This window comes from Staurois parvus, unplaced genomic scaffold (genome assembly GCF_062004578.1).
Source record: "Staurois parvus isolate SC_StPar_1 unplaced genomic scaffold, SC_StPar_1.0 ptg000884l, whole genome shotgun sequence".
Taxonomy (NCBI): domain Eukaryota; kingdom Metazoa; phylum Chordata; class Amphibia; order Anura; family Ranidae; genus Staurois; species Staurois parvus.
Genome location: NW_028318680.1, coordinates 562,124 through 582,910, shown reverse-complemented (window position 1 = coordinate 582,910; position 20,787 = coordinate 562,124). Strand labels below are relative to the sequence as shown.

The 20,787-nt window shown below is 38.1% G+C and overlaps 1 protein-coding gene across 3 annotated transcripts in view; it reads left to right on the top strand.

The window, feature by feature from the left end:
* The window catches only part of SMPX (small muscle protein X-linked), a 128,467-nt gene that overhangs the window by 97,198 nt on the left and 10,482 nt on the right, over positions 1–20,787 (top strand). For all 3 annotated transcript variants that reach the window (XM_089656056.1, XM_089656054.1, XM_089656055.1), the window contains one exon: positions 10,406–10,560. In XM_089656056.1, the coding sequence (XP_089512182.1) occupies positions 10,406–10,546 (141 nt within the window). In that variant the 3' untranslated portion in view covers positions 10,547–10,560. The remainder of the gene's footprint in view (positions 1–10,405; positions 10,561–20,787) is intronic.

Genomic DNA, 20,787 nt, shown 5'->3' with positions numbered 1-20,787 from the left:
CTTGATTGCTGCTCGGTGACATCCACAGGTGTTTTCAATACCTGATGGAAAGCACCTGTATGAACCTCTGTTCTTCAGAGTGGTAGTCTTTAAGGGGTTGAATAATTGTGGCAATGAAGAAACCACATAAGAACCATTTACTACTGTATTACATAAACAATTGATGTCATTTTAGTTGCATTTGGGTAGTTACAACGTCCTTGTAGGATTTGATTCTGAATACAATTCCAAATGTACACTATAGTCCCTAAACCCCTTTACAGCATTGGGGGTTGAATAATTTTGGCCACAACTGTATTAAATAATCTCCTACTAATTTACCTGTTGACCTTCACCTGTTGATTTCTATAAGGAATTTGTAGTAAAGGTATCATGAATATAGAAATTACAGGATCATCCTTAAGGCATTGGCAATTTTCACCCAAGGTTCTTTTTACATCCATGGATTGTTTAGTGTATTTGATAATACAACTAACAATCTTATTTCTTGATGTTCCCATAGCTGTTCCTTTGGCCATGTCTCGTTTATTTAGCAAATTCTAGGTTCTTTCCTCCTATATCCTCTCTCATTAAATCTTGTACATAATGTTTTGGATTTTTTTTCCAAAATCCCATCTCTCTAACATTTCTCAAAATGTTTTGATATTGAAGTAGGGATTCCAAATATTAGGCTCTGAGGTGAAATTTTTTGGTGTGTATAATAGTAATCCCTGCTGTTGACTTGCCATGTAGGATAGATGAGATACAGGCATCACGGTTAAGTGGAGCTAAAGATGGAGGCTAGATTCTTCTTGTCCATTGCCATTGTGAAGTGAAAATTATCCTTATGTTAAGAAAATGTCATCTATATACCTGTACCATGACAAAATGTGGCAAATGTACATTGACAAATCGTCATTACTGAAAATATCCTGAAAAAGTGTTATGAGTATTCTGAAACTCAATAAATCATAATAAAATATCATTATGATCCTCCTTTGAAATATTACAGTAGTTTAGAAGCACCTTAGCATGTTAATTGACTCAGCTATGAGTTATACTTATGCATAATGATTCCATTTCCAAAGAGAGAAGGCATATATCTAAGAAAATATATAGGTCTTGTAACATTTGGAGTAAATAGGGTGTATCTAGAACATACAAGGGTACAGTGGTCAGGTGTTTGGGGAAATAATGCACATATTGACTGATCTTTTTAGTTAGTGATCCACATCCAAAAATATTTGAAGAGATCAGTAAAGGATTTATACACTTTAGACAAGGCATAGAATGTGGGTCAGTAGTAGTAGTAGTAGTAGTAGTAGTAGTAGTAACTCTGAATTAGGAAGCTATCCGTCTGACTTACTACAGCTTCTAATGTACACTGTGAGAAGCTCACAGTGTGCAATGAAATTGGAGTATTTTCAGTACAGGAGAAGAGCCTGTACAACTGTCCAAGACTAAAGTTAAGGCTGGAAGTCAGTGTTAGGTTTGCATGTATGAAGAACATTGGGATATTGATTTGTGCAGGTGTCACGTACCTGATGGGAGACTGAAATGACGAGGTCGGCCTCACTTGTGTCACTAGTCCTGACCTTGCACGGCTGATGATCCTCTGATCTTGGCACAGTAGTAGTAGGCAGAGCAGGTTTTGCAGATTGCCAGGCGTGCACCAGAGCAAGGCAGGTAGTGAGGACAAGAGACAGGAGCAATGTCATGGAATAGCCAGGGTCATCAACAGTCGGGCAGCACGGTACAGAATCAGAAGGAAAAGCCAAGGTCAGGAGCAGAGCCGAAGTCAGGAACCAGTATCAGGAGAGCAATCAGAGTCAGGTGAGGAACAAGTCGGGTCAGCAATAAAGGAATCATACAGGAACAAGCAGGACACGGGGGAGCTGAAGACCAGTCAGCACTTAACATGAGCAGAGACACTCCTTAAATAGACCATCTGGTGCCAATCTTCACTGTGCGTGTGCGCGATCGCACATTTCCAGTCACGATTCGTCTTGCGGGAAATCCCTTACAGCAGGGTAGGAAATAAATTTAAAAAATGCAGAGTAAGATATTTGACTGTTATATCCCAGCCTTTGTGTGTTACTTTAGGAATCTACAAGCATCTCAAACACCCAACTATCACAAAATGCACAGTAAGCATACTAACATTACATAAAAAGATGTCTTTTCAAAGAGTTAAAAAACAACATAAACTACAGGAATTAGATAGGTTGAGTAACCTTTTGCAAACTTTCTAGTCTGTCATGTGCATATAATAAAGCAGAGAAATTGGATCACCTACCTGAGGTGCAAAATGGGAGGTCAGCAGCAAAGGGTTAGCTTCTAGCTTCTTTTTATGCCCAGGACAATGATTAGTAACAGAACATGCAACATTAAAGAGAACCAATCACTACTGGTATTAGCAATAATTTGAATAAGCACTTTTACTTTATCATAGTTGTGCAAGTTTTTCTTTTTTTATGTATTTTAGGATTAGGAGTTCCCCTGCAACATGGTTTTATTACCCGTTGATCTTGCCAGTAGATCTGATTTGGTTTAAATCTTTTTTCTTTTATTTCTTTTCACTTGCCTCTAACTTAAAGTTTATGTTAAGCAATTTAAAAAAAAATTTGGATAGAGTGGGGAATGATTAGAACTGGTCCTCTTGCTTCCTGTCCTGCTAGTATCATCAGACATGGAGTAAGGAAAAATCTGCAACATAGATACAGACAGAAATATACTTTAAATTTGTCAGGGGTTCTTAACATTCCACTACTCAACTAAAGCATTTGTATTTCTATTTGTGCTGCTGTTAAGAATTTATCCTCATTTCCTGTTTAGTAAAACATTATCAGCAGGACAGGAAGTGAATGTAAATCTCTTAAATAGAACCCCAGATAGAAGTAGGAACCTGACAGGGGATCTAACCCTTCCCTACCAAAACTAGGATCAGCAGGTAATAAAACAAGGGGACCGTAGACCCGGAAAAGCAAAACAAATCTGTGTTAACGAAAGACTACATTACAGTATATTTATCATTTTTGTTTTGCCCAGATTACTGCTTTAATTGCATGAAATTGCCATCATACTCTGTCTTTGAGCTCAAGGATGTGAATACAACTATCAAATATTAGAGCCCTGTATTTAGGAAAAGGAAACAGGACTCTGTTATTTTACTCAGTAGCTGAGATAGAGTGTTTATCATCATGGGGTAGAGCAGCAACTATCAGACCTCAAAGGGCCTCTTAGCTCACAAACAATTTAAATTCAAATTTTTAGATTTAAATAAGAAACTAGCTGGGATAAATATTAAAAGAAATAAAACTCTACCAGTTACTTGAGTCCAGTGAGTTGTAGGAATGATAAAGCTAGCTTGCAGAAACAAATACAATGCAGCCTTGACAATAGACTGGTGAGAAGTAAAATTTACATAGCAGACAGAAAAAAATCTAACTAAATAATGCATAAAATATTTGTGTAATGTAGTGCTGCTTGGTAAATGCTCATTTGAGAGACACAGCTAACAAGAAATGATTCAATTTTAATAGCCCTTGAACTTGCATTTTAAATTAATTCACTTATGTTTTCTTAGCTGTAGACTATTTGCTCAAGCCTAAAGACTAGCAATATACTGTACAAATTAGTGGAAAAAGCATTGTTACTGTGATGGCTTAGGAGATGTAGTTCCCAGGTTCTAGGTCCCGGTGCAAGTTTTCTCCTCCATGCCACCATTGTGTACAGGATACAAGTACCCCTACACCTACCTGACCCTCATGCTTATCAACTTTTATGTCCTTTCTGCATCTAACAAACTCCTCCCCCTGAGCACCACACCTACTACTCGGTACTCTCCATGTTTAACAGTAAACCCCTATAACCTCTTTCCTCACCCGTCATCCCATCTACCCCCAAACCCTACTCTATACCCTGTAATTCCATGCCCACGCTCTAGCTCACCTTCTTTCCAGGACTTTGCAGTCTGCAGAAATATGGATATGGTCACATGCCCCAGTAGAGATGGGTAGATACATTTACAGTTATGATATTTTGATCAGAATGACTAGATCTAGTAATTTTAAAATTTTGCTACTGGCACTATCCCATACACAGTTACCCCCTTTGGAACTCCTGTGATTTAACCAGTACATACATTTTCCTGTGTCTGGGGAGTTTAATTGAGAACACTTCAAATTTCAAACTACAACACTCTGTTGTATGTGTTTGCTTTTAAAACACTCGTCTTAATAGTATAATTATATTGCTATAGCAATAATAGTTCAAGCCAAAGTGTGAAAAAATACAGAGAAGGACGCTGCTCAGACCAACTTCATGAATCCATGGCCAGAGCCTCTACTCCGGCCACGTCCTCTGATGCATTTCACTCAGCCCACCAGGCTCGGTCACAGAGTACCAAGCCTGGGTGGGTGGGGTTAAACGTGTCACAGGGCGTGGCCAGAGCAGGGAATGAGGCCAACACCATCACTCGTTGATGTATCCATGGGGCCGGTCTGAGTGGCACCCTTCTCTGTATGTTCTCACACTTTGGATTGGTGCCAGGAAGCTGAGTATCAGTGGGCTTGCTCTGTTTGTTCCGAATTCGTAAATCCTTAACTCCACAATAACAGTACAAGGATGAAGTTGAGACATTTCATCTACCATCAGCTACAGGATAAAGTACTAGACATTCTTTTACAGCCGCTCTATCCAGCCATTTTTGGCTGGATCAGGATACAATATAATGTCTGAGCGACACCAGCAGGCACCACTAACTAGCATGTCAGGGGTAACAGCAATCAGACTAGTTAATAGGCTTGATTTATTTATTTCATTATCCATCTCCTAAGTTAGTGCAGAAAGTTTCTTGAGTGCAGCCAACCTCCCCATAGGCTAAAAACAAACAGTTGTTCATATTTAAAGGGTACAACGCTTAGATGACCTCCAGTGTCTATGGTGGCCTTTAGACTGGCTGTGGTTGGGACAATTTTTGGAAACATCATAAAAGAACAGCTGGGTCAACACTGCGCTGAGTAACAGTCTGCAATGGGGAGTGTAGACCTCCAATATACTGACGCGTTTCGAGGACTTGCCTCTTCCTCAGAGCCCTGAGGAAGAGGCAAGTCCTCGAAACGCTGACTGTTACTCAGCGCGGTGTTGACCCAGCTGTTCTTTTATGATTTGCCTTAACTTTATTCTCGTTTGTGAGTACAACATCTATTTTATTTCTTATTAAAGATTTTTAATGCACTAGGCCTGTGCGCCCTTTCTTTGTTCTTTCCTCATTCAGTATATTTGGATTTTCCCGGTCTATTTGAGGGCAGCAAGGTGTGCATGTTCCAGGACATTCTTAATGTGGTTGCAGCCTGCATCGAGTCCATCCCCAAGCGCAGGAGCATTTTTGTTTGCTGGTTAATTTTTGGAAACATTTGAACAAGAATTGACAAAAATACTTTGAATATTGAATGAATTTTTTTTATTAAAGTATTGAAAGTGAAGAAAAACAAAAACGACATTGTATGACTATTGTATGTGCTAATTTTGGGACAATTAAACTCTTAACCCTTCCTTACTTGAGCCCTTAACACTTTATTTAACCCCTAAACAATGCTTTAGATAACAAGTCCTCTACATGTTCTCCTTTTGGCCCAATATCTTCTCTGGAGCTGGCCATAGCTGTGAAGTAACCTCTCCAGACCATAGACTTAACTAAGCCATACTCCAACACTGGAAATTCTGGGGTTGTCCCCCTATGTAAGTCTATGGGGAGTGATTTGGGGCCCAAGGGTGTCAACACAGAGGAAGTTGCTGCTGTAATGGAATAATAAGTAAGTGTCAGATTTTTACATTTTCTTACATTTTATTTATAAATGTATTTATAAATATTTTTTTCTGTATTTTTGGTATTGATGTGCTGGTTGGGCTAAACACTGCAGAGGCCAAAGCAGACAAATCTGCTTTGGCAGCATAATTTTTCTTCAGGACTTCAGCAGCCAGTTTTATTTTTCTATATTTATTTATTTCAAAATAATCAAGGTACTGAAGGCATAGCTGCAGGGGAAAATCTATGGCCATAGGCTCTCTGCCCTTCCATAATGCAGGGAGAAGGGCAGGCAGCGGGCGGAAATGCTATAGCCAGGGTAAAGGGCAGGTAGCAGGAAAGTTTAAGTTGCCCACCCATCCACAAATCTGAATCATCTAACAAAAAAATGACAGGCAAGTCTTAAAAGAGATGTAGTGTTGTTGCTGTATGGAGAGAGTGAGTGGTAAGCATTAGTGATGTGACCTCCTCTTCCTACCCCTCTTCTACCTTAAACATGACCTCCTCTTCCCTCTTATTCCCCTGCTCCTCTTGCTCTTGTTCTGTGTGTTTATAGTAGGAAGACAGATTATGAATAGCTATTTTTATTTTTACCACACCTGTGGCTTTATCGTCCAGGATGCCTGTTTTCTTTTTCTTTTTTTTATTAACCTTTTGCAGAGGTTACTAAAAAGGTGAGGTGAAATGAGGCAGAGATTAGAGATACAATCACTTTTGTGTTCCTCTTGCACATACTGCATGGTATAATAGATAGGATCACTTACCAAAAACTCTCACTGCAACTCTCTCATAATTAGCACAATGTTCCTGGCATGGGGTCCAAAATTAACATATTCAAACTCCACATATTTTTTTACAATGTTTTAATATTTACATGGCTTTGTATTTTAAATTTGTTTTTAATTTTTTGTCCTTGTGTTGCCACCCTGCCTAAAGCAGGAGTGCCTAATACATTTAGTGCTGCTGGCTATAGCCAGCTAGTGCCTAATTGATAGTTGCCACTGTTTTCCTTGGCTTCCCTAATTCGAGCCTGATGGCTTACTCCTGCCTACCTGCGGAACATATATTAAGCATAAAGCTGCAGTGGGCCCAGATAAGGAAAAAAAAGCAACATGATTAATACCATAGCCCTTTAAGACAACAGGCAGTATAGCTATGCAATTCAAAGATATACCTACTTCAGATCTTCCCTCTTTTTGTTACAGCACCTCCAATGTGGACTTTGAGAGATTTACTACACCCATAAATGTTGTACCATTGGGATCTATATCGTGGAAAAGTGCATGCGTTGACACACTGGGGGAGATTTACTAAAATTGGTGTACGCAGAATATGGTGAAACGTTTCATGATAACCAGTCAGATTCTATGTTGTATTGTCAAAGCTTAAATTAACAAGGTGAGGTTAGAAGCCAGCTGGTTACTATGTACAGCTGTGCCAGATTCTGTGTGCACCAATTTTAGTAAATCTCCCCCACTGTGTTCTTTGAAACTCCTTTTAACATTGTTTATCTGTTCACTTTTAACCTTTAGTACCTATGTTTTGTTGCAAATGTACTGCAGACTACACGGGCACTGGAGCAAATATACAACACATGTGGAGCTACATGTAACAATTCCAGATATATAACAGTTTTTATTAGTTCAAACTAATTTAGTAGTTTTTTCATCCACTTGGGTCTCCCCATTTTACACATGTACAGTGCATTTAAAAAGAATTGTGGTAGCCTTCAGTAGTGGGTGATGAAATCCTTTCTCTCACATGATGTTGAGCAGAGACAGTATTTATGAAGACACAATTAACTTATCATAAATATGTGCCTTTATAAGCTGTTCCTGGAATAATGCATATCCATTATTTGTACTCTATATATCCTTATTCAAACCCTCTCCCATATAACCTTTCTAAAGAAATCTCTGCTTAAGAGCAATGGTCTGTTCTTGAAAATCTTTTCCTTCTGTACAATTACATTTAAAATGGACAAATTAGCCTTCAGAATCCAAAAGGAGTAAAAAAAATATTGATGGGAATATACCCATTCCTGTCTGTATGCCTGAAAAATGCTCACACTATTCCCATCTTTAATCAAAATGGAGTGAACCAAAAATTCACAATACATAACCATACATGTTGCAATATAATAAACCAATACAAAAAAGCATTAGTATATTGTAACATAATAATCCTCAGTGCTGTAATAATAGTGAATTCTTCTTTCAAATAATTCTCATATAAATCCACTACACCGTGCCAATGGGATTTTAAAGTGACATATGTTCCCTCCACCAGATGGACTCTCACCTTGCATAAATGATATTATACTTAAGTATGGTCAATAATCACTTGCGTCCCCCATGGTGGACTTCCCAGAAATATGTACTTTATAGATGCTCCTCAGTATCTCCGTATACTTCTTACACATATATAAATTTATCTGCAAACTTCCATTTTGAAACACAGAGAAAAATAAATGACCAAACATAGTGATTTATCCTTTATAAACCAGTTTATTATACCCCAAATTCTCCAGACATTCACTCACATTTTACAGATGCTAGAGTGCACTAAACTGATCCAGCTTATACAGTTAGTACTATGTGTCCAACAGTCTATACAGTATGTCCCTGGTGTATATTTACCACATTGTCTCGATAGAGTATATAGTGTATAGAGTGTTGTGACGTCATCCGGCCCTTCCCCTACGCATTACACCACAGGGTTATGTGGCTTCATCAGGGAGAAATCCAGCTACTATAACAGACCTGACAGTGTCTAAAAACCCTTCACTAGCCTCTTTCTATGGCCTTTATCAGCAGCACTCCCTATGCTTTCCCTGTTACAACTAAACAGATTGTCAGTGTGGCTGCTTTGACCTCATCCTTTTATAGTGAGGGGGCTGGCTTATCCAAAAGCTTCCTTATTAGCCCTTCTAAGCTAGCTGACCTAAAATTCAGGCCCAGGGAGCGCTGCATTATGGTTGCAAATAATTCGATGAATTGGAACATTATTTTCCTCAGGGCTGCAAATTTCGAATCCATTGAATCTGCTGTGAACCCATTGTAACGGCAGACCCAAAAATCATTACTAGTTCCAAGCATGATTCTGTAGAAATATAACCATCAGATCTCTGACAAGCTTTAATAATACGTTTTTTTATTCTGTACATCATTATTCAAACCTCCAATAGTAACTGCATTATCCCCTCACAATTCATTAGAATTATGTTAAGTAGATCATTTAGTAATTTAGGGAAACTGACATTTTTTAATGAACTGCATTTTTTCTATTTTTACCACTACTTGATTAAAAATATTTTAATCATATTATCATATATATGAAGTTACAGATCTGCTCCAAGTAGTTTTTTTTTTATATAAAACATCTTCATTCATTTTCAAATATAAAGATACAAACAGGAAAAAAAAGCATCAAGGCAATTCCATGAAGTCTGTACAGTAAAAAAGGAATTCCAAGAACACCTATGCCCCACTTTTATCTAAGAATATATTTGTACTGTGAACATGAGAAGGATATAATATCAGGTTTCATGAATACGGTCATAGAAACAGAGCAAGGAAAAATTAAATTTAAAAAAATTGAAGGGGAGAGGAGGAAGATTACTGCCTCACAATGTGGACTCCTCAGCTGGGTTTACGTGTTGAAGAGACAGCCATAGCAATTCAGTAGGTGTGTTGCAGAGGTCCATACACAAAGCTCTGAATTATATCAACAACCAAGGGCAATATGATAATGGGTAGGTTGTTGCCTGGAAAACACCAAAGGAGCAGAAGTGGGAGATCCATGAACTCATTTTTATGGATTTTGTGTGAATTGCCCTCCAGAGGATTTAAAGCTGTACATAAATAAAATTAAATTTTTTCCCCACAAATATAGCTTTCTTTTGGTGGTATTTGATCACCTCTGAAGTTTTTATTTTTTGCGCTATAAACAAAAAAAGACAGACAACTTTGAAAAAACTATTTTGAAAAAAAAAAACAAAACATTTTTTTTTACTTTTTGCTATAAAACATATCCAATAAAAAAATTTAAAACATCTAATTTTCTTATAAATTTAGGCCAAAATGTATTCTGCTACATGTCTGATAAAAAAAAATCCCAATAAGTATATATTTATTGGTTTACGTGAAAATTATAGCGTCTACAAATGGCAGTGTATATACTGGAATTTTTATTTTTATTTTTTTATACTAGTAATGGCGGTGATCAGCAACTTATAGAGGGGACTGCGGCGGACATTCTGACACTGGGTGGGAACTAACTAATAAAAAAGCACTGACACTGTACTTATGACATTGCGCAGGAAGGGGTTAACATCTGAGGCAATCAAAGGGTTAACAGTGTGCTGTGTGTGTTTTACATTGTGTGCTGCTTTACTTGGGAAACATGCTGCTTTGTATCTCTCTGCTGTGCAAATAAGTCTTCACAAATAAGTGCCAACTAAGTTGGTATTTTATTTTTCCAACATCTAGTTAATCTAGTCTTTATTTAAATCAGGAAAAACAAAAAGATTAAAACGTTGATCAGAATTTTGTTAACAAAATACAAACATAATGTCACTCACATGTTAACTTTAATACAATTTTTTTCTTTGTTTAGAGCAACCCACAAGATTTACCACATGAAGAGAAAAAGCAGCTACCTGGGGCCGTGAAACTTCCCGGACCTGCAGTCAATCTATCAGAAATTCAGAATATTAGAAGTGAACTTAAATTTGTACCAAGAGCAGAAGAGCAGTAGTGTTCAATGCAAAGGTGAGATGTATTTGAATTTCATGTATTTATAAAATGTAAAAAGGACATTTGAACTTTGGAGGGGGTTCAGAGGCAGGCAACTAAATTATTAAAAAAGATCAAAAATCTTATTTGCAGTTAGAAATTAGAAAACTAGATATCTACAGTTTAGAAGAAAGAGATTTTGTTGGCGTCTTAAAGCGGAACTTTACACCTTGTAGTGGGACTTCTCCTTCTGCGACTAATGAAGCTGCATAGAGAAGTGGCTTTGGGGGACAAGTTGCAGAGTGGAAGAAGCCTGCAAGAATGAGGGCTAAGGAAAGTAGAACTGCATTTAACGATACACTAGTCAAAAATGAACATTCAACCCTTGCATTGTGAGTAAAATTTCCCCGTATTCAGCTTTAGAATATTTTAAAATATCCAAGGTCAGTAGAAAGATTTGATGGTGTTTAGCTTTTTGTCCCAAGAACTGTACAAAGGACAGGGGGACATCAGTTTTACTTAGAAAAAAGGGGCTTCTACAATACAAGTCGTTAAAATGCAACTCTATATAAAACTTTTTTTTTTGGACATGATAGGGAAGTTCTGCCACGTTTTTACTGCTGTTCGTTTTACCATCAGTGAGATTTTTCCGGTACATCCTGTTCCCATAGCAGAAAGTAAATGCACCCCAAAATAAGGGGAAGCTCCACCTCTGACAATTGTCACCTAAAAAACCCCATTAGTAGCTCTATTATATGGGTGCTCAAACCATAGCCTGTGGGCCACATGTGGCCCACGGAGTCCTCTAATGTGGCCCATGACCTCAGACCAAGAAGCGCATGCCCATGCTCTGGGACGACAGGTCGGCAAGCCCAAATCAATGAGTTACCGACCTGACTTCCCAAAGCATTAGAGTGAATGGAACCGGGGGCAGCATCGGAGGAAGCAGGCAGGTGTGGAGGGAGCAGGAGCCGCATAAGCCGATGCTTCCTCTGCAGTGCTGGCTGCTTTCCCAGGCAGAGTGGTACCAAGTGCACTTCGGGACTTTTCTAGCAGCCTGGAAAGTGATGCTAGCAGAAGCTGGAAGAGGAAAAGTTCAGTGTATTAAACATCACATATTCTGCACTTTTCCAATGGGCATATTAGCATTTATAAAAAAGGGTTATTAGGCTACTTTCTCTCTGATCTACAGGTACAACGCAGTGCACTTGCGGCTTTCCTGTGGGTTAGCTACCCTGAGCTATATTATATCCTGTGGGTTTGGCGAATGAAAGAGTTTTGGTGCTCTTTCAGAAAGTTTGCAATGTCTGTATGCTGGGTACATACAGCCCGGATTTCTTAAACAGTAGAAACCGGCAGATTTTCGGCCAATGTATACAGCTGTCCATTTGACAGAAGCCAATCTCATGACCTGTTTCTGTTGAATGAGCATGCTTGAAAACCAGCAGCCGACAGATATCCGAAGCAAATGACTGATAAGTAAAGCCATTGGTGTAAAGCCAGAATCAGATGTAATCATAACCTGTAGAACCAAACAGAACGGCACTAATAGTAATAATATTGTCCAAGATAAAAAAGATTTTATTATCCAATGGCCAATGGCTGCGAGTGATGACTGGTGTGTTCTGGCGGGAGGCGGTCCCCCTGTCAAAACACAATAGCGCAGCAGGGGGAGATCTCTGCACTAACATTGTTTGTGTTAGTACAGCTGTCAGGTTTTTTTTTTCTGTTAATGTCCGCTGAGTTGAACAAAAAAAACGTAGTTTTTACCAGGCTTATGGTTCAGTGCAGCTAACCCGCAGGTAAGCTGTAGGAGCACTGCGCTGCACCCTCGGTGCTGGTAAACCGCAGTGTGAAAGCAGCATTATAGGTGGTTTAGGACAGTAAGGGCTTATTAACATTTACAGTTTGAGGAGCTGTAAAGCCCCGTAGTTCATTGCAGCCTTTGACCAATTAACAAATCACTTAAAGGCTAAGTCCACTTTTTTTTAAAAATAAAATCCAGCTCTCCTATGCACTTTAATACCATTAACATACCTCAGTCGCAAACATATATAAGCTCTCTTTGATATGGAGAGCAAGGCCTTACCTTAGCCTTTGGTAAATTTCTTAGAAAGCTTTTTCAATTCCTGGAATGTAGACAGAGAACAGAGGAGCCAATAGGACCCCGGCAGCAGATTACCAGCTGATCTCATTAGCACACACATCTTTCACTGACCTCATTAGTACACACCCTTCACCAATCAACTATTTTTCACAGCATCCCCGAGATCTCTCCCTATGTGCATTTGCCTTGCTAACCCAGCATACCTTCAGATGGGCTCAGGCTGCATGCAGCCCACAAGACATCCCTGATGTAATGCAAGGGTCTGCTTGATTGAATTAAGAGTGATTGGTTAGATGCTGTGTCCTCCTATTATATAGTTTTGGTAAATCTAAAGGAGATTATACAATCAGATTGTATAGTGTATGGCCACATTTATACACCTAAAATTAAATAGTTGTGCTTTTAGTGTCATTAATGGTTAACAGCACACCAAACACAAAAACAAGCACACATTTTGCCACATGAAACAAACAGGTGACAAATGCAGCAAAACCCTCAGTAAAAAATTTGCAACTAGCATCATGCCCAAATGTCCCATGAGCTACTTTGCTACGTGTAGCTCAGCTCATTGAAATCAACAGGCTGCCCTATGTGTGTCACTGGAAAAACGAGCCCAAAAATATGCGCTTCCTCTACTCTCAGTGTGAATGGGGTCTGAAACTGAAATTGGTGTGTTTACACAGAACTAATATTAACCACCAATGGTGTGGGAGTTTTTTTGGGGAGGGAATGTTTTGGGGATAGCCATGACATCTAGCTATTGCACACAATGCAATTTCAGTGCAATGCACTTTCAAACCTTCAACTATTTCAACCTTTCAATGTCTAAGCTCACCCAAATTGTTTTTTTTTTCTACTACCTCAATACCAGTATGCTTCTTCATTTCAAAACATTTTGGCAAAAAATAAGACCACTATGGGGTGTCCATTTTCAAAAAAGGGGTCATTTTGGAGGTTTTTGTGCTGTACTGGCTTTTTTATTTTATATCCTCCCCTGATAATGTCACTTTGTGATGAAACGTGTCGGGCGGGACCTGTGACCTATGATGTCAGCACACTGAATGCTGCAGCCATTTTGATAATTTGTTTACAAGCGCTTTTAACATTGGGATTCATGTGAGTGTAATACTTTAAATAAATCTGCTTGTTTTAAAGCATACTTCACTAGAAAGTTTCTTTTTAATCTCTATATGAGGATTATTCCTTTCTTGGCATTCCTGGGTTGATCTCTATGGAATTCAATTTATTATCAACCTAATAAATACCTAGAAGGTTGGATGTGGATAAAGTGCTGGAAAACCAGAACAACTATGAGTACATCAAGTGTTTAAGATCACTCTATAATTTGAGGGTCTTAATATCTGGTAAGCTGTTTGGCTTTATCACTGTGGTGTCGTGGTTGCTTAATTCTGGACAAAAGTTGGTGTTGGGACTTTCTATCCTTCCTTCTGGATAAAGTTATTCCTTTATGGACTACTTCTAGTGTATATTAAGCGTTGCATGTTTATAGTTTCGTTTTTTTTATTTTATATGGTTTATGCAAAAATGTTTAGAGTTTTATTTCTGCTGGGAAAACGCTCCAAAAAATTTACAAAAGCTATTTTCTTCTGCTATTAGACACTGAAGCTCACAAAACCCTAATAGCCTAAAGCAGGACACATAGGCTAACACTATTTAGGTCCTATGGGCAGAAAAAAAGCTAATAACAGCTTTTCGGAAAAAAAAAAAAAAAACGCTAGTGCACATGGTGCCTTAAAGTGTATCTATGGCAAAACTTTTTTTTTCATGTTGTATAGAGTGGAAAGGGATTTTGCTATTGTTAGCTTTTACTGCCATTGGAGGCTCCATTTTAATGGTAAAAAGGGTATCCTCAGAACAGAAAGTGAGGGGAAAACTTAGACAAAAGTAAACATTCTTTTTTTAAAGTAAAGGAATGCTAACTGGCTATTTGCTGTTGCAGATTTCCCTTCATTTCCTATGTGGCAAAACATTGTTTCAAGAACAGAAATGAGGGGAAATCTCTCTGATGGAGCCCAGAAAAACCAGACAGCAGTTCCAACCTTTCCCAATTTTTGTCCAAAACTAAAAAAAAAAAAAAAAAAAAAAAGTTTTAGGCATACACTTCATTCATTATTTACTATTCAAGCCTTCACATCTGTACACCTCCTATGGACCAGAGCAATTTTTACATTTCTGCCATGGTCATTCAACAGTAACTTTGTCATTACTCATGCTAACAAAACAATATATATATATATATATATATATATATATATATTATAACAATCAAGGCTTTCTTTTGTTGTTATTGTCTGTAAAAATTATTTTACTTTTTGAAGCAATACTTAGACAAAATGTAACTTAACTAAAACTATTTGATCAGTGTTAGTTTAAAAATATTAGTGTAATTACGGTAGATATAAAGTATACATTGTATTTTATCATTTGTCCCATTTAAATGTGACTTGGGGGTCTATTTATAAAGCATTCTTTGTCCAGGATGCATAATTTCTTTTCCTGATCATCAACTACATCTAGTGGCCAAAATTTGGTATGTAGGTATTTCAGAACATTTACCACATTTTGGCTACTAGATGGAGCTAATAATCATAGAAAGTCATGATATTATTGAAAACTTTGAGAAAATTTTGGCAACCTGGACAAAGGCTTGTGACATTTGTTCATTGAATGGTTTATAAATACTGTACATCCCTCAATTTCGATTCTGGTACAAAGCATTTAAAAGTTATTTAAAATTAAAAAAAGTTTTGTTTAATGCACCTTTGAAAATAAATGAACAAAACAAATAAAAACAAATAATATTAAATATTGATGGTTAGAAAAACAGAACTAAACACAAACAAGTCAGCAGGTAAATAATAGTTAAGGAGAGTAGGGGAAGGAGTTAACCACTTGCCTTCCAGAGGATTTACCCCCCTTCCTGACCAGACCATTTTTTGTGTTACTGCACTGCATTACTTTTTTTCCCACGAACAGAGCTTTCTTTTGGTGGTATTTGATTGCCTGTGCGTTTATTTATTTTTGTGCTATAAAAAAAATATTGACAATATTGAGAAAAAAACAATATTTTTGAGTTTTTGCTATTAAACATGTCCAGTAAAAAAATTTAAAAAATCAAATTTCATCATAAATTTAGGCCAAAATGTATTCTGCTACATGTCTTTGCTAAAAAAAATCCAAATATGTCTAAATGAATTAGCTTACGTGAAAGTTATAGCGTCTACAAATGGTTGTATATATACTGGGATTAAAAAAAATGTTTTATACTAGTAATGGCGCCGATCAGCGACTTATTGCGAGACTGTGGCAGGCATTCTGACACTGGGGGGGGAACTGACTTGGTGTCACTGATATCCCCAGTGACTCCAATACAGTGATCAGTGCTAATAAAAAGCACTGACACTGTACTAATTGCACTGGGCAGGAAGGGGTTAACATGTGGGGCGATCAAAGGGTTAACTGTGTGCTGTGTGTATTTTACTGTGTGCTGTGTCTGTGCTTTCAACTGTAAGCACATTTCTTTGCATGGCTGTGCTATGCAAAGTCATACAAAGCAGTGTGCAGGAGCTGACGGGAGAGAACTGTATTGTTTACATACAGTTCTCTCCCTCCGTCGGTAATGCTAGGCAATCACCGGGTGCCGGCGAGTTATCACCGGCCGGGACCTGGTGATTAACAACAGAGGCCGCAAATAGCAGCGGGTAATGCTTTTTCGTGCCTTCTATCCGGAAATGCAAAATCACATATATATACGTGATTTTGCACACCCCTGCAGCCCTATAGCAGTATATCTGCTATAGGGCGGCAGGAAATCGGTTAATTAGGGCTGATTAGGGTAAGTAAGGGCCAATAATGGGTTAATAAGAATTTAATTTTAAAACAAAGTTACATTTTAAAACAAACAGCTTTATTTTATTGGATGGGTGACTTTAACGGACACAATATGTAGATCAAAGCTCTACATATTTTTAACCTCCTTTTAACCTGCATTGCATAAAACAGAGTAGACAAGTAGACTAGACAATTTTCCTTTGGTGTTTGTAAACACTGTGTCAGATGGTCCATTTTTCACAGCAGCAAGTTATCCAGATCTACATTTACACAGGAACTCCTGATGTTCATATTTAGGCTCCACGCACAGTAGCTTAAACAAAAACCAGTGCTCATGGCAGAAAAAAAATTGCTAATTTTGAGCGTTTTTTTGTACTAGCATTTTGGAGTGTTTAGAAGCATTTAGCCTTTTTTCTGCCAGAAAAACGCTCTCAAAAACACAAAACAGAAGGATTTTGTTTTCTGCCTGTAAACGCTGAGCTTAATGCCTCTAGACTACCTAATGTACATGGACACATAGGATAAGAGTAGTTGCTTCTATAGGCAAAATGCTAAACTCTTCTAGGAGCAATGTTTTTTAACCCAATATGCATGGAGCCTTACAGTTGGAAATTACCAGCAAGTGTGGGGTAAGGGGTTAGAAGAACAGATGCACTCCACACATCCTCTACAAGTTTTTTAGACCAGTCCAGTATGTCCAGTGTTCACAACCAGATAAAGGTACGCATAGCACTAGCACTATATTATAGATATATTCCTACTATTGCAAAACTTTAAATGAATGCCAGAGGAATAACCTGCAATACTTAGAGGAGGACCATCTGTCCTTCTTTCTCATCGCTGTGTGCCACTTTCCTCAAAGTCATATGTGTTAGCTTGTTTGTGTGTATTCCAGCATAGGTAGCTGTTAATCCATTTTCGAGAAATAATCCAATAATTAAGTTTTTCAAGGACGTAAAACAGGTGTACACCTAGCATGATGGTGACAAGAAGTCAGCCCTGTTATCTAAGTGATAGTACTCAACTGGCAGACACTCCTCTCTTCAGTGCCAGACGTGAAGCTTGATAACTGGTGCCAGGTGGCCGACAGAGACTCACCACATGTCGACACCGCATCTGTGATATGATCCCTGCCTTCTTGCAGAGAGTTTAATTCTTACATCACCCTAGAGCCACAGAAGATTATCACAAATAAAACAAAACATTGAGATGCTATTGTACATGACAAAAAGAGTAGTTTCTATATATTCAAAAAGCAAATTAGTGAACTTGAATAAAAGGTGTACAGTGTACATCTAAAATTAGAATAAACATCGGTTTGGTGTCTGAAAAGGACAATTTCTTGTTCTGCCCTCCATGACAACAGATCTTTTAGTTTCTTTTGTATATGCCTCAAATCATATATGTTTGTTATTTCAGTATTTATCGTCCCAAATTACATAATGAAGGTATGTATAAAACCAACTAATATTGTGCCACCCCAGGTTTCAGTCAATGCTGCCTTTTAATAAGTTTGGCCTGAGCAGACACAAGTGAGATCATGTAAAGGGATGAAAGGGTAATGCTCCAGACTCCTACCCTCCCATCATTTTCCATGATAATTTAGGAAATGAACATTTAAATCGAATTGACTACTTCTACCAATACAATGTTCCCTTTTTTCCAGTTTCCAAATCGGCATCAATAAGCTAGTCAGTTGTAAAACTCTAGATCTTCCAGTGCCTACAGGGGTTCTAGCATTTGAGAATTGGATGGAGGTCCATCTTAGGTTGGTTACTGTGGGCAGGAATGTCCTCTTATGTTGGTGGTCATTGTGTGGAGGAATGTTCCCTGGGTGTTGGTGATACATCTATTCACTGGCTTAGCACTGGGTGTTTTGAGCCTTAATCTCAACTTTGGGCAAAAGTGCAGCCTACACTGACACCGGATGTTAGGGACTGCAAAAGAATCAGCTTGAAAACGAACACGTGCATTTGGTACCTATCCTTTAGTTATGTTTCCTTCCATTTAAATATTTAACTTTACAGTATAATTTTGGTGTACATTTTGAGTTGTATTCTTAAATGTTTGTTATTATTACTGATAAAACTGCTGTACAATTTGATTGGTATTCTTCAATGTTTGTTCCTATTACTTATGTACTACTGATGTACCTGTTGTACAATTTTATTTGTACTCTTAAACGTTTGTTCTTTGTACTGCCTAATCCTTTCCCTGTAACATTTTACCCTTCCCTAGTGTCTAGCACTTTTCTGACCTGTCAGCTTCACTATTGCCCCACTTGCCCTTAACCCTTGCCTGGCCCTTTATCAAGATCTAAATGCCGAGAGGTGGAGGTGGGCATTCCAATTATGTGACTACTGTGATTGGCAGTCTCAGTGGTACATGATAGGAAAGCTCCCGAACGCAAGTATTCAACAGGAGCTTTTTGATACCCGCTTGTTACTGTGCTGGGAGTGCGCTGTCAGCACAGTAAAATGTTTACTCAAGTATGTATATATTTGGCCTCTGCGCAATAAAGCCCACCCACATATATGTGTACGGGTGTCGGGAAGTGGTTAAGCCGGCCATAATCAGACGAAATTTGGCTGGGTTAGCAGGAACTGGACGAATTTTGATCCATCGATGGGTAGGCTTGTTGTACTGAAGTAGATCTATCAATCAACTTCAGTACAACCAACCTGTCAGGTTTTTTCTCATACAATTACTGCTGCCAGCAGCAGTAACCACTCTATTTTGGCAGGGGGGAAACCTCCCACTGTCAGAACACAATAGTGCAGCCAGAGTGATTTTCCCATTAATACATTCAGAGCTGACAGATTTTATTTCCTTCAGCCTGTGGAGGAAGGAAAAAAATTGCAGAATGTATGGCCAGCCATACCCTTATCCTTCCCAACTCAACTGAAATCCTTCAACAAACATTCCATAATCCTAAAGCATAAAGCAGATTCTCTTACATTTAGGTGAAAAAAATAAATAAATATATCTATAACATGATTTTACTGATGTATTGTCTTTTAAATGTGTTGTTGAGCATATTTTCATTTTCATTTATCTGGTACGATGCTAAACAGAACAGTATCTCAAGGTTACAAATACTGTCAAAAGGTATAGGTAGGTCTCCATGCTCCTGAAAATAGACAATAGGTCCTTTTTTTGTCCGAAGGTAATACATGTCAAGATAATTGTGATTCAGCAAATAACACATGCCTGATGGTTAGCATGTTTCTTATTATATAAGTTACATTGTAGCTATAACTTCATGTTTCTCACACATCAGTGATGAAAGCAACAATCCTAGAATTTACAGTATGTTGGGCATCTTCAGCAAGTTACTTTGTTGTTCATAGTGTTGTTTGCCTGAAACATTTTTTTTTTTATTATGAAAGTGAGGCATTAGGAGTTTGGTCTCATTTAGTAAGCCCTGCTTCACACTGGATCCAACTTTGAAATCGTGCGACTTCACTTGAAGTCCCACAATTTCAAAGTTGGATGGCAGTGCTACTTGATAAACATCTGTGCAAATTCATGCAGAGATGACTATTAGAGATGAGCGAATCGAAGCTGGCGAAGTGGAATTCGTTTCGAATATTAGGAAAAATTCGATTCGCGCCGAATCCGAATATTAGCAAACTTCGGATGCGCGAATCGAATTTTCCCCGATCGGCCGATTTTCATCCCTTCTACAGCCGGCAAAAAGTGTCCCTGCAGAGAGCTCCGCTATTTCTGACAGTTCTCTGACAGTTCCTTCACATTTACAGCGGTTGAAACATTGTATCTATTTGTTTCCATTTAGGATACAGATGTTTTTATTCGGAAACAAATAGATACAATGTTTCAACCGCTGTAAATGTGAAGGAACTGTCAGAGAACTGTCAGAAATAGCGGAGCTCTCTGCAGATACACTTTTTGCTGGAATGGAATTCTTCTTCATCCTCATCCTACTTCTTCTTCTTCTTCATCCTCATCCTTCTTCTTCTTCTTCTTCTTCATCCTCATCCTACTTCTTCTTCTCCTTCTTCTTCTTCATCCTCATCCTACTTCTTCTTCTTCTTCTTCTTCTTCATCCTCATCCTTCTTCTTCTTCTTCATCCTCATCCTACTTCTTCTTCTTCTTCTTCTTGTTCATCCTCATCCTACTTCTTCTTCTTCTTCTTCTTCATCCTCATCCTACTTCTTCTTCTTCTTCATCCTCATCCTACTTCTTCTTCTTCTTCTTCTTCTTCTTCTTCATCCTCATCCTACTTCTTCTTCTTCATCCTCATCCTACTTCTTCTTCTTCTTCTTCTTCTTCTTCATCCTCA